At 40.1% G+C, this 13879-nt stretch overlaps 1 protein-coding gene across 1 annotated transcript in view; it reads right to left on the reverse strand.

Moving 5' to 3' along the window:
• Nucleotides 1-3866: 3866 nt before the first annotated feature.
• PEX1 (peroxisomal biogenesis factor 1) overlaps nucleotides 3867-13879 on the reverse strand; it is a 41700-nt gene continuing 31687 nt past the window's right edge. Inside the window, exons 18-24 of the mRNA XM_003782663.3 lie at nucleotides 13292-13434; nucleotides 13107-13210; nucleotides 11807-11983; nucleotides 9115-9345; nucleotides 8023-8220; nucleotides 7625-7755; nucleotides 3867-4569 (exon numbers count right to left, since the gene is read on the reverse strand). Of these exons, the coding sequence (XP_003782711.1) occupies nucleotides 4485-4569; nucleotides 7625-7755; nucleotides 8023-8220; nucleotides 9115-9345; nucleotides 11807-11983; nucleotides 13107-13210; nucleotides 13292-13434 (1069 nt within the window). The 3' untranslated portion in view covers nucleotides 3867-4484. The remainder of the gene's footprint in view (nucleotides 4570-7624; nucleotides 7756-8022; nucleotides 8221-9114; nucleotides 9346-11806; nucleotides 11984-13106; nucleotides 13211-13291; nucleotides 13435-13879) is intronic.

The raw sequence follows: 13879 nt of genomic DNA on the forward strand, positions 1-13879 counted from the left end.
AAAAAAAAAGATTCATTCACAAATATTATTTATTTACTGAGTGATTTCTAGTGCAAAGTACTGTTCTAGGTTATTACAGTGAGCAGCGCAGACAAAAACCTGGCCCTGTAAAATCTGCAATATAGTACAGGCAGTCCCTGGGTTACAAACATCTGACTTACATACAACTCGTACTTACGAACAGAAGCTATTCCAGTAAGTCCCTAAGTTACAAATGTTCAACAGCTGTACATCATGCACTTAGGAGGCTATTACAGGTAATAGGTAAATGTACTCTTTCCAACTTACATACAAATTCAGTATCTTAATCGTAACCCAGGGACTGCCTGTACTGAGAGCACTGGATATAGTAACAAAAAATTTTAATAAAATAGAATTTTAAAAATTCTAGTAAACTGATAATCTGGCCTCCACTGGGTGTTCCCTCAATCAGGCTAGATTTCAGGTTAGGATCAAAGGGTCCTCCCATCCCCAGCCCCAACTCAATACCTGAAGTTAAAATACAAAGCAGAATCTGCTTGCTATATGGCCAGGGAGAGCTATGCCAGTCAGGCCCAGGCTCCCTTAGCAGAGCAGACTGTTGATCTTATATGGGGTTTGGGAGAAGCTGGAAGTGTAAGGATGGGCCGACCTTGAGACACATCAACTGGATGATGTCATCTGGGGTGGAGATTGCTTCTGGGTTCTAAGAGGAGACCGACTCTCAGAGAAGTAAATAAGGGGCCTAATCTGTCTCGGGCATTAAAAAATCTAGGAGTAAGACATTCAGTCTGGTATGTCAGCTCAGTGATGCCATCAGACAATGGGGATCCTTCTGTTTTCTTGTCCTACCATCAGCACCTGTGGTTTTTCACCCTCATATTTGCAAGATGGTGGCTGTATCTGCAGGCATTGTGCCTCATTCCAGAAAGGAAGCCTTCGTCAGGGACTTCTACCTAACCTCATTGTCCAAAACTATGTCCAATAGCCACACGTGGCTGCAACAGAGACCACGTGACTCAGTAATTCCCTCCCCAGTGGAAGGCCGGGAAGACGGTGCTGGACTGGATGTTGAATGAGATAATCTATAGAATCTACAACATCAGGATGCACATGGGAGATGCTGCAAAAGGAATGGGCTAATCATAGTGGGGTGGCAGAGGTCGGGCTGGCATGTTAAAGGCCAAGTAGCTGTGGCTACCACGACCAGCAGTAAAGCCAGCAGGTTATTTACCATGGTCTGAACTGCAGGCATCTTCAGTGCTGCATAAGTGTGGTGTCCTTAACAACATAATACTGTACTTGAGCAAGGATCCTACTTGATTCCTACAATTTACAAGTCTTCCTGTTACCTTAGAAATGTAAATGATGTAACCTAATCATTTGTACCCTCATATTAATCTGAAATTAAAAAAGAAAAATGTCTTGGCCAGGTGAGGTGGCTCACGCCTATAATCCCAGCACTCTGGGAGGCCAAGGTGGGTGGATTGCTTGAGCTCAGGAGTTTGAGACCAGCCTGAGCAAGAGTGAGACCCCGTCTCTACTAAATAGAAAAAACTAGCCAAGGGTGGTGCCTGTGGCTCAAAGGAGTAGGGCGCAGGCCCCATATGCTGGAGGTGGTGGGTTCAAACCCAGCCCCAGCCAAAAACTGCAACAACAAAAAAAAAAACTAGCCAGGCCTGGTGGTGGGGGCTACTTGGGAGGCTAAGGCAAGAGAATCACTTGAACCCAGGAGTTTGAGTGTGAGCTATGACACCATGGCACTCTACAGAGGGTGACAAAGTCAGACTCCATCTCAAAAAAAAAAAAAAAAAAAGTCTTCCTGTTACTACCATGTTTCCCCCCAAATAAGACACTGTCTTATATTTATTTTTTCTCAAGAAGACACACAAGGGCTTATTTTCAGGGGATGTCTTCTCTACACTGAAATGCATGCCTGATTTGAGTCATCACAATATAGTCATAGCTTTGGACCCAATTTTCAGGCCTCGGTCAGACCAAGAATGAAGAAACCAGGTATCTCAGGGAAAAAGCCCTGCAGTAATACTGTAAGTTCTTGCCATAAACCTTCTTTTCTCTAAGTCTTCCCCAAAGGAGCCAAGGCCACTCACATAACCACCCATCCCAGGACTCGTCAGAGACAAGAACTAACACCAGTTCCTGGAGACCCAGAATTACCCTGTGACCTACATTTCAGAGTGAAAGCATTACTGCTATCTTGGCAAACAGTGGAGATAGGGAATCTTCCAAGGGACCAGGATTTTTGAGCTACATATCTCTTCCATTTTATCAGGAGGAAGAAGTGGCTGATATAATAGTGCAGATAGTGGCTAATAACCAGATGGTCAGAAATTTGGAAAGAGCGCAGTTGGCTGTGAGGTCTGGGGAAAGGCTGTGAGTTCTTGGGATGGGCTCATGGAGGAGGAACACTTGTGTCCTATGTGAAGGCTCAGTTAAAAGTCCTAGTGCTTTTAATAATCAGGTGGTCTAGATGACCTAACTATGAATGTTAATCAGCTTTTCTTCCAGCCACCTGGTGCTTGTTTCCTAGACTCATACACAAAGTGGCCCAGCTGGCAGGGATGGGGAGTCCCTTTGTGGCCTCCACAATGTGGACGTACCCTCAGCATGGCTGACCCGGCTGCCTGGCTATCCTGACACCTTGCTTATCAGCAGCAGGGACCCAACCATGGGTGTTCAACTGCAGCCATAGGCCACATGAGGATTATGTGAGGACTTTTTCCCTTATCTGTGGTGGTGGATATCACAAAAATTATGCATGGAGCTTTTATATTTTTGCTCGTCAGCTTTCCTTCATGTTTGTTTATTTAATGTGTGGTCCAAGACAACTCTTCTTCCAATGTGGTGCAGAGAAGCCAAAAGGCTAGACACCCCGGCTGGGGGTGGAGCCTGGCAGCAGGTTGGTTACATCTGACCCCCTTCTATCACGGAAGAGGCAGCAATTCGTCCTCTGCAAAGGGGACATATACTGGAATTATAGTTTCTTTGTCTGTCCATGAATACCTTTCATGGACTTACTAAATGCTTTTATGTTATGCTTTTACAGTGTTATGACACTACTTTGAATGTGAAACTCACTTTACAGCGACAAGAGTAAGGCGGTCACTACCTATGAAACTCACCAATATAAACACCTGTCAACCTGAAATAGCTGGACTTTTGGGGAGACAACTTTCTGAGGCCCAGGCACTGCTCTACAAGACACAGTGTATCTAGTACATGCTGTGAAGCAAGGACAAAGCCCAAATCAAGGATCTGAGAACCAAAGTGCAAAGGTGGACAGCACTTCTCAGTTTTACACCACAAAATCTTTGCTTCCATCCCCTGTGATTCTGGGCTTTGCTGGTTTGGAGGTAACCAAAGAAGGAATGGTTCTACTAGGGAACATAGCAGTAACGCCAATGATTTGGGAGGGGGAGGGGTATGATGCTGGCTGAGTAAACTGATTCTAATAAAGGAATACAGAGTTGACATAACAGTGGGGTATGTATGGGGAAAGTATAGCTAGAACCTTGTGGACTATATTGGCCAATGAGCATATTTAACAGAAATGCAACCGTAGACAGACAGGCCTACCGATGGGTCAGATGGGAGGAAGGTTTCAGGCAATCCCACTTGGAAAAGTTCTCCAATCCAGTGATGCAATGGTTGAAGCCAGAGGAACATGGAATAAGTTATTATAGAGAAATAAAAATAACAACTATGGCCTCGTATTTCCTGCAGAAGAGGTAAGGGTCACTAACTAGATATCCTTCATCTCTGTCTTATGTATTTATGTGTATATTTTAATTAACTTTCTCTTTTTCTCTTTTCCTTTACCTTGTTACCACAAAGTTAGTTATTAGATACACAGTTTGTACTGATGGTGGCTGACTTTACAATTTAATTCACAGATTAGAGAATATCAAGATAAAATCCTGCTAGAACCAGGAGAGGACTGGATTTGGAGCTAGATGTAGCATATTAGGGGGATGTGAGGTCTTTTCTGGTTGAGGGGATAATTAAATTCATTTGAATTGTACATTTTCCATTTTCTGATATGATAAGAACAGATAATTGGATCAGTAGGAATTAGATGTTTTCCAAAGCAGTCAAGAAGTTGCTAAGCATAAAATCTGTTAAATGCTACAAAGATGTTGAATATGCAACTGTGAGTTCCAAGAAATTTACTTAATTACATTTTCTATTGTCTTTCCTTCAAAGGAGAAATAAATTAGTGTTACCATTTGGCCAACATTATTTCAGTTCAACATAGATTTATAGGAAATAAAATACAGAATCTGTTACAAATATACAAACTTCATTCTATAGTATTAATCTTAAATAATCCTGATCATTACATCATCACAGTAAATTGACCAATTTGTGATTTTACAGATGAACCAAATTTGTTAAATCAAAAAGAAATTTACAGACACCATTTTTACCATTATAATGTAGAGAAAACCCATCTTCTTCCCCCCTACAGAATTCAGAAGTGTATTTTATGCTAAAGTTACTTTCTGTCCAGGTCGAAACATTGTTCCACTTTGATTTTTTCTCTTCTTTGGATTTTGAAAGCTTTCATACCTTAAAAAAGGTAAGAGAGATAGCATTTAATATATGTTAATGTTATAATTACAAAATATAATGGATTGTTTGTAAATAAAATTATATTTTAAGAATGAAAGGAAAGTATAACCAATTAGAAAAAAGTTCTTATAATGGAAATTTTTACAAATAAAGTTTCTTAAGTTGCCCTCCAATAGAAGAAGGAGCAAAAGGGCTGAAGAAACAAGTTAGAAAAGACAAAATACAAATAACAATGAATAATATTAAAAATTATAACTTCTTCAGGGCAGCGCCCATAACTCAGTGGGTAGGGCACTGGCCACATGCATCAGGACCGGTACGTTCAAACCCAGCCTGGGCCTGCTAACGCACAAAAAAATAGCTGGGCATTGTGGCAGGTGCCTATAGTCCCAGCTACTTGGGAGGCTAAGGCAAGAGAATGGCTTGAGCCCAGGAGTTTGAAGTTTCTGTGAGCAGTGACATCACAGCACTCTACCAAGGGTGATGTAGCGAGACTCTGTCTCAATTAAAAAAAAAAAAAAAAAAATATATATATATATATATATATAAAACTTCCATCTAGTTTTAATAAAAGAAATATAAATAGACAAGATAAAAATTTTTCTCCAATCAAATGGGACAGGTTCAAGAAAACATTGCAACAATCAGTGCCAGGGAGGGTGCAGCAGCACTGGCACTCATACTGCTGTTTAAATATATATTGTACTGTGCTCTGAGGAAGTATGGCAACACATTTTAAAAGCCTTAAAATAGGTGAGTACTCTATAATACAACAATTCTATCTCCAACCCAGGGAAAAAATTAAGGATATGTAAAACATTTAGCTACAAGAATGTTCATTACTACATTGCTTATAAATAATGAAAGCCTGGAAATAATTTGAATGTCCAAAAATTGATATTGTAGCATATTTAATCTATGAAATGACAATGAAGAACAATAAAGTACGTTTCATATTTTAAATATAAAAGAGATTGGGCACAGTGGCTCACACCTGTAACCCTAGCACTCTGGGAGGCCGAGGCAGGTGGATTGCCTGAGCTCAGGAATTCGAGACCAGCCTGAGAGACCCTGTATTTAAAAATAGCCAGGCATTGTGGGCGGGCATCTATAGTCCCAGCTTCTTGGGAGGCTGCGGCAAGAGGACTGCTTGAACCTAAGAGTTTGAGGTTGCTGGGAGCTATGACACCATTAGTACTCTACCGAGGGTGGCAAAGTTAAACTTTGTCTCTAAAAAAAAAAACAATAAAAAAGTCATGGCTTGGTGCCTACAATACAGTGGTTACAGCTCTGGCCACATATAACCAGAGGCAGGTTCGAACCCAGCTGGGGCCAGGTAAACAACAATGATATCTACAACAACAAAAGTCTTATATGTTTAAGATGTGTGTATATATGTATATGTATAAGAATGTTTAAGATGTATATGGGTAGATAAAAGTGGGACTGTTATATAGTAATGTGTGCAGAGTGTTATTATTTTAGTAGAAAAAATACAAAGAAATATGCTTTTGAAAGTAGTGGGGTTGGCTCGGCACGTGTAGCTTAAGTGGCTAAGGCGCCAGGCATACACCAGAGCTGGTGGGTTCATATCTAGCCTAGGCCTGCCAAACAACAATGACAATTACAACCAAAAAATAGCTGGGCATTGTGGCAGGCACCTGTAGTCTTAGCTACTTGGGAGGCTGAGGCAAGAGAATCGCTTAAGCCCAGGATTTGGAGGTTGCTGTGAGCTGTGATGGCACAGCATTCTATCCAGGGCGACAGCTTGAGGCTCTGTCTCAAAAAAAAAAAAAAAAGAAAGCAGTAGAGTTAAGGGAAATTTGTTTCCTTTGTTTGGCCATTGTTTTCTGATTTTTCTACAGTAAGTATATATTACTGATATATGTAAACACACACACACATCCCCCCAAGGTACTGAAAAATTAAATAAGAAAGGGTTGTAGCGTCTAAATACCAGGAATAAACATTTCTTAAATTGAGTTATAATGAATCACTGACCTAGAATGGTTCCAAGTCTATGGGTCTCAGGTTCACAGAGGACCCAAGAGTCAACTGCAAGAAGCCCGTAACAGAAATGTGTACTAAACATGGTCCACCAGTGAACAGATCTGAATGTATTTAAATGTTCTTGAGATTAACAAAATATAGATTATTTAGAAGGCAAAACAGGCATATTTTTAATTATAAATTTTGCAAACTATATAATTTCCCCCTTTTCTTATCTCTTCAAAGTTGATTAACATTAGGCTGGGTGCAATGGCCCATGCTTATAATCCCATCAGTTTGGGAGGTCAAAGAGGGATGATGGCATGAGATCCAGAGTTCAAGACCAGCCTGGCCAACATAGCAAGCAAGCACCGTCTCTACAAAATATGGAAAAGACTGGCTGGGCTTCCCAGCTACTCTGGAGGCTGAGGCAGGAGTTCAAGGTTATGTGCGCTATGATCCTGATACTACTGCACTTTAGCCTGGGCCACAGAGTAAGTGCTGTCTCTTAAAAAAAAAATGTTTTTTAATTAGAAGAAAAAAGTTGCTAACATTAAATTAGCCTATCATAAATAATTCAGACAAGCAAATTAATTGGTTAATGGAAATTCAATTTTTACTTCTGCACTCCTTAAGTTTTGGGTGTTTAACGCATAGCTACTACATGTCTTTTAAATTTGCTTTTAAAATAGTCAAAATATTATTCTTTATTTTAAAAAACAATTTTAGATTCAGTGCCTGTAGCACAGTGGTTACAGTGCCAGCCATGTACATTGAAGTTGGTGGGTTCAAACCCAGCCCAGGCCAGCTAAACAGCAATGACAACTGCAACAAAAAAATAGCCGGGCACTGCGGTGGGTGCCTATAGTCCCAGCTACTTGGGAGGCTGGGCAAGAGAATCACTTAAGCCCAAGAGTTGGAGGTTTCTGTGAGCTGTGATGCCATGGCACTCCACCGAGGGTGATACAGTGAGACTTGGTCTCAAAACAACAACAACAACAAAACAATTTTAAAGGCTTATGTGAATAACTATGTCACCTCCAAATCAGAATCTGTTACTTACAGTTCAGTCAGATTCTTCCAGTCGTCTTCACTAATGGATGGTCTCGTGTGACTGAGTGCAGTCATTAAGTGTGACTGGCTAATAGCTAGACTGGTTTTAATTGGTCCTGGTTGGTTAAGGGATTCATCCCCCTTAAATGAAAAAAGAAATTAGTAGAAAGTTAACACAGGGCTCTAATGCAAAAAGTAGCAGCTTTTTCAAGAGTCAGTACATTTCCTCTCTCATAGGGTAACTAAAAATTAAAAGCAAGGAAATGAACAACAGTTTGACTGAGTCAGTGTGTTTCAGTCCCTTTTTTTATAAATAACATATCTTTTACAAATCAAAGAAATACATATAAAAAATAACAACAATTTTAAAGTTTCAACAATTATAATGGTAGAGAAAAACAGTCATACTCCACTTTGGCTCCGGTATCTGCCTTTGATGACACTGATATCTGCCCTCAGTTGATCTCTTTGTTCCTGTGTGAGTTCTTGGTGGCCCTCTTGTGAAGCTGTCCTTAACATCGAAGGCTGTGAAAACAACTGATCTTTCCCTGGAGCTCCAGGCAAATCTTGAGTCATGGAACTTGGTGCAGAAAGACATTGTGAGCTCTGTGTAGTTAATTACAGTAAAGAAAGAAGGAAGACAGGCGGGAGTGGGGGATGGGGGGTAGAAAAGGAGAGAGAGAGAAAAACTATGTGTTTACCAAAGATTAAAACAAACAATTTTAAGCAATAAAACCTTAACACAGTTCAGATTTCAATGAACTGAAATTAATAAAGTTTAAACGTTCATATTCTACAAAGGTTCACTGGTATCTATGCTATAGAACCAAAATGAAAACTACTATTAACATAGGTTTTGATTTTTTGCTGTTATTTAAATGCAGCACACTAATGCCCAAGGATAGATTCAAAATGTGCCTTACTCTTAGTTTTCAGTAAATAAAGTTATACTAAGGTTCCAGAACATTTCTAGATAGAAATTAAGAAATAGAAAACAGAATTAAGAGTGGTGCCTGTGGCTCAGTGAGTAGGGTGCCGGCCCCACATACCGAGGGTGTTGGGTTCAAACCCAGCCTGGCCAAACTGCAACAAAAAAATAGCTGGGTGTTGTGGCGAGTGCCTGTAGTCCCAGCTACTCGGGAGGCTGAGGCAGGAGAATCACCTAAACCCAGGAGCTGGAGGTTGCTATGAGTTGTGATGCCACAGCACTTTACCCAGGGTGACATAGTGAGACTCTGTCTCAAAAACAAAGAAAACAGAATTAAAAACTAGAATTGAAGCACTACCTCACTATTCTTGGGAATAAAAATAAATCACTTTTATATTTTTAAAACCTGACTCAATAAAGTAAATGTATGAAAACCAAAAAAAAAAAAAAATAACTAAATATATGTAAAACTGTTATATGTAGCAATGAAGTAACAGTGAACCACTGTCCAACTTTACACCAACATACAGCTTTTTACTTCTGAACTGTGTAATGATGACTGCACAAGATACCAAATCTGAAGAGGTTCCATTTCCAACTTCTGACTCGTAAGAGCTGCCAAAGTAGAGTCGGTACATATTGAATTTTGATTCCTCTGGAAGGATCTCAGACATCTCTAGAGAAACAAGGGACTGATCTAAGCCACATTCTCCATCTCCCGCTGAGTCATCAGAGCCACTGCTGTGGTTAAGAAAGACCATTGAAGACAGGCTTAGGTCGCTATCAGAGCTGGAACTTCCATCCTAAAATATGGAAAAGGACAATTAGCTTAAAGATCACGATAATTCACAACTCAGAAATAAATAATAAACATAGACACCCATAGACACCATTCTAACAGAGCAATACAAGGAGACTCAACGCATTTTCAAAAAACTCTGATTAATTCTCTAGTGGTTTTGAGGCACACAGTAAAAATTTAACTATTAAAATAAGGAGAGACAGGCTTGGTGTTCATAGCATAGTGATTGTGGTACCAGCCACATACACTAAGCCAAACCCAACCCAGTCCAGCTAAACCACAATGGTAACTGCAATAAAAAATAGCCAGGTACTGTGGTGGGTGCCTGTAGTCCCAAGCTACTTGGGAGGCTGAGGCAAGAGAATTGCTTAAGCCCAAGTGTTGGAGGTTGCTGAGAGCTGTAATGCCACTGCACTCTACCAAGGGTGATATAGTGAGAGTGTCTGAAAAAAATAAATAAATAAGGGGAGACAAGATGGAAAGTATAGATAATTTGCTAACCATTCTCCCCAGAAAGTCTGCTCACAAAGCTAGGACTCAGACCTCTAGATTTCACTTTCACACCTGTGCCTTTTAGTTCATACTTTTCTACTCCAAATTGATGAATAGAGCACGTCATAGAGTACATTCTCATTATAGAGTGCTCTACAAACAAGGAAAAAAATAACTTCAATAGCCAGACAAAATAAATAGCAAAAACTTGGGAGCGTCTGATCTAGAAAGTTTAGGCCTTATAAACATCTTCAACAAAATTTGAGACAGCCTAGGTGTGGTGGTCATGCCTGTAATCCTAGCACTCTGGGGGCTGAAAAGGGAGGATTGCTTAGCCCAGGAGTTCAAGACCAGCCTGAGCCAGAGCGGGACCTTGACTCTACTAAAAATAGAAAAATCAGCTGGGTGTTGTGGAGGGTATTTATAGTCCCAGATACTCAGAAGTCTAAGGCAAGAGAATCACTTGAGCCAAGGAGTTTGAGACCAGATTGAGCAAGAGTGAGATCCCTGTCTCTACCAAAAGTAGAAAAATTAGCTGGCATTATGGTGGGCACTTATAGTCCCAGATACACAGGAGACTGAGGCAAGAGAATCACTTGAACCCAGGAGTTTGAGGTTGCAATGAGCTGTGATAATAGCACTGCACTCTAGCCTGGGCAACAAAGGAAGACCCTATCTCAAAAAATAAAAAGATAAGAATACTGGGTGGTGCCTGTGGCTCAGTGAGTAGGATGCTGGCCCCATAAACTGAGGGTGGAGGATTTGAACCCGGCCCAGGCCAAACTGCAACAACAACAACAAAATAGTTGGGTGTTGTGGTAGGCGCCTGTAGTCCCAGCTACTCAGGAGGCTGAGGCAAAAGAATCACCTAAGCCCAAGAGCTGGAGGTTGCTGTGAGCTGTGACGCTACAGCACTCTACCAAGGGCAACAAAGTGAGACTCTGTCTCTAAAAAAAGATAAAAATAAAATAAAATGAATGTGAGGAAGAGGAGTAAGCAGAAAGATAGTTCCTAGAAAACATATGTTAAAGGCTACAGTGTAACAGAGTTCAAATTATACACTATAAATATTAAAATCAAAATAGCCATCTTTAGAGAAAAAGCTGATCCTAAGGTTGGGGTACAGAAAGTACAAGATAAACCAAGAGCCTCTTATTGTATCTTATAAGGAAGTAATTAAAGAATGATGAGGGGGCAGTGCCTGTGGCTCAAAGGAGTAGGGCGCTGACCCCATATACTGGAGGTGGCTGGTTCAAACCTGACCCTGGCCAGGAAAAAAACCCAAAAAACAAAAAAACTGAAGAATAATGAGGATATATCCTAAATTAAATAATATCCCTTCAAATATCAACATAATTTTGCCAATATCGAGGTAATATTAAAGAAACAGACATCAAACTCGTCATAATTATCAATTCTCTTAAAAATCCATATTCCAACTATGGAACATTCAACTAATGGGAAATTTAAAGTTTTCTTTTTATTTGAGACAGGGTCTTATTCTATTGCCTGGGCTTGAGTGCAGTGGCATCTTCATAGCTCACTGCTATAGGCATCAACTCCCAGGCTCAAGCATCTTCCACTGCAGCCTCCCAAAGTGCCAGGATTATAAGCATTAGCCACTGTACCCACCTAACTTTAATTTTTATATAGTTTCTCAAAGTTGTTAAAAGTAGTATTCTTTTTTTAGAGACAGAGTCTCACTCCATCGCCCTCGTGGCGTCACAGCTCACAGCAACCTCCAGCTCTTGGGCTTAGGTGATTCTCTTGTCTCAGCCTCCCGAGTAGCTGGGACTATAGGTGCCCACCACGACACCCAGCTATTTTTTGTTTGAACCCACCACCCTCGGTATATGGGGCTGGTGCCTTACTCATTGAGGCATAGGTGCTGCCCAAAAGTAGTATTTTTTTAAGGTTGAAATTTTGACACTCATAAAATGTCATAATAACAATCTTGTCATATAACTTACCTGGAGTCCACAGGAGAGCAGCCGTCCATGTAAGGCCTCTAACTGGGCATTGTAAAGGAGAGCTTTCAGGTCGGCTCCTGTGAAGGAGTCAGTTACTGATGCCACATGCTGAAGGTCAACGTCATCTGCCAGAGGCAGAGAGTCACTGAGAATGTTCAGTATTTCAAGACGTGACACCTGAAGGGAAAAAACCTGACTAATTAAAAAATAAAATTAAGTACTATCTTCAACTGCATAGTTTATGATTTTTTTCTAATAAATTAATTTTCTTTTTTTTTTTTGAGACGGAGCCTCAAGCTGTCCCCCTGGGTAGAGTGCCATGGCATCACGCTCACAGCAACCTCCAACTCCTGGGCTCAAGCGAGTCTCCCGCCTCAGCCTCCCAAGTAGCTGGGACTACAGGCGCCTGCCACAGCGCCTGGCCATTTTTTGGTTGTAGCCATTATTATTGTTGTTTGGCGGGCCCAGGCTGGGGATTCGAACCCACCACCTTAGGTGTATGTGGCTGGCGCCTTAGCCGCTTGAGCCACAGGCGCCGAGCCATAAATTAACTTTCTATATCTAATAAACTTTACAACTAAGCTGAGAAAGTTACCACCAGTCTATTATTTATCTTCCTTGGAAATTTTTCCTTAACAGAAAGAACTGATGTAGTAAAATGAATGAAAATCAACACTCTTAACTATTCAGTACAAAAAAATTCTTATTCAGACAGTGTTTATTCTCTAGATTTGGGCAAGTGTGCCAAGAAAATATTTCAAAAGGAAAATTTAAATAAATTATTATATGAATGTGACATATATTCAGATGCACGTGACATATATTCAGATACTTTATGCCTTTGTTTATTTGTTTATCTGTTCTTTCATTCATTTATTCATTAGTTTCTAAATTTGAAAACAAGATTTGGAATAACACAGGGCTAGAAACAGTTGAAAATTGTATCTCTATGAAACCTGCTCACACACTCACTGTTCATAAGCTTGATTCATATCAGAGTTTTTTGACAGGATAATGGGGTGTGTGATCTTTGAACATAGAATGTGGACAAGGTTTCTTGCCTTTTTTTCCAATTAGCCAACATGGAAGGATTGTAAAGTTTTCAATTTGCATGGAAATGGCAAGAAAGGCTTTGCATCTAATTTAGAATCTTTTTATGCTATGAGCAAACAGTGATTGAAGCCTTTGCCTATGAAAGCTGGTCTTCTAAGGACAATTGCTATTACCTGGCAGAAGTAAAGTTCACAAGGAAAGAGTGTAGCATTTGTTGGGTTTTGGACTCTAAATATGAAATTGTCACCTGATCAGGAGGAGGACAGTATACACATTTATCTAGTCGACCAGGCCTAAGCAGGGCAGGGTCAATCAAGTCAGGGCGACTAGTAGCAGCCAATACGTAAACACCTGGAGGAAAAAAAGAACACTTTTTCTAAAACCTGGTGAAATTTTGTTATAACAGTGTATTTCTGTGTTTATAATTATTACCCTGTAAGCCTTCTACTCCATCCAACTGAGTCAGCAACTGGTTTACTACTCGGTCTGTAACTCCTGTATTATCATGACCCCTTCGAGGAGCAATGGATTCAAATTCATCAAAGAAAAGAATGCAGGGTTTTGCCGCCTGTGCTCTGGGAAAAACAAACAACATTTCACACTTAAATATTTAAATTCACATTTAAATAATCTCGGATTATTCACATTTAAATAATAATCGGATTGCAAAATAATTATATCCATATACAAATATATTAATTAATTAATTTTTTTGGCAATGGAGTCTCTATTACCCAGGCTGGAGTGCAGAGTCACAATCATGACTCACTATAACCTCAAACTCCTGAGCTCAAGTGATCCTCCTGCCTGAGACTCCAGAAAAGTGAGGATTATAAGTACATGCTACCAGGACCAGCTAATTTTTAAATTTTTTGTAGAGATAGGGACTCACTATATTGCACAGGCTGGTCTTGAACTCATGGCCTCAAGCTATCTTCCCCACAAAGTACTAAGATTATAGGTGTGAGCCATTGTTTCTGGCTTATATACATTCTCTTAATTGCATACTTTTTTTTTTTT

Source organism: Otolemur garnettii, unplaced genomic scaffold, assembly GCF_000181295.1.
Source record: "Otolemur garnettii isolate 467f Iridium unplaced genomic scaffold, OtoGar3 scaffold00005, whole genome shotgun sequence".
NCBI classification, from domain to species: Eukaryota; Metazoa; Chordata; class Mammalia; order Primates; family Galagidae; genus Otolemur; species Otolemur garnettii.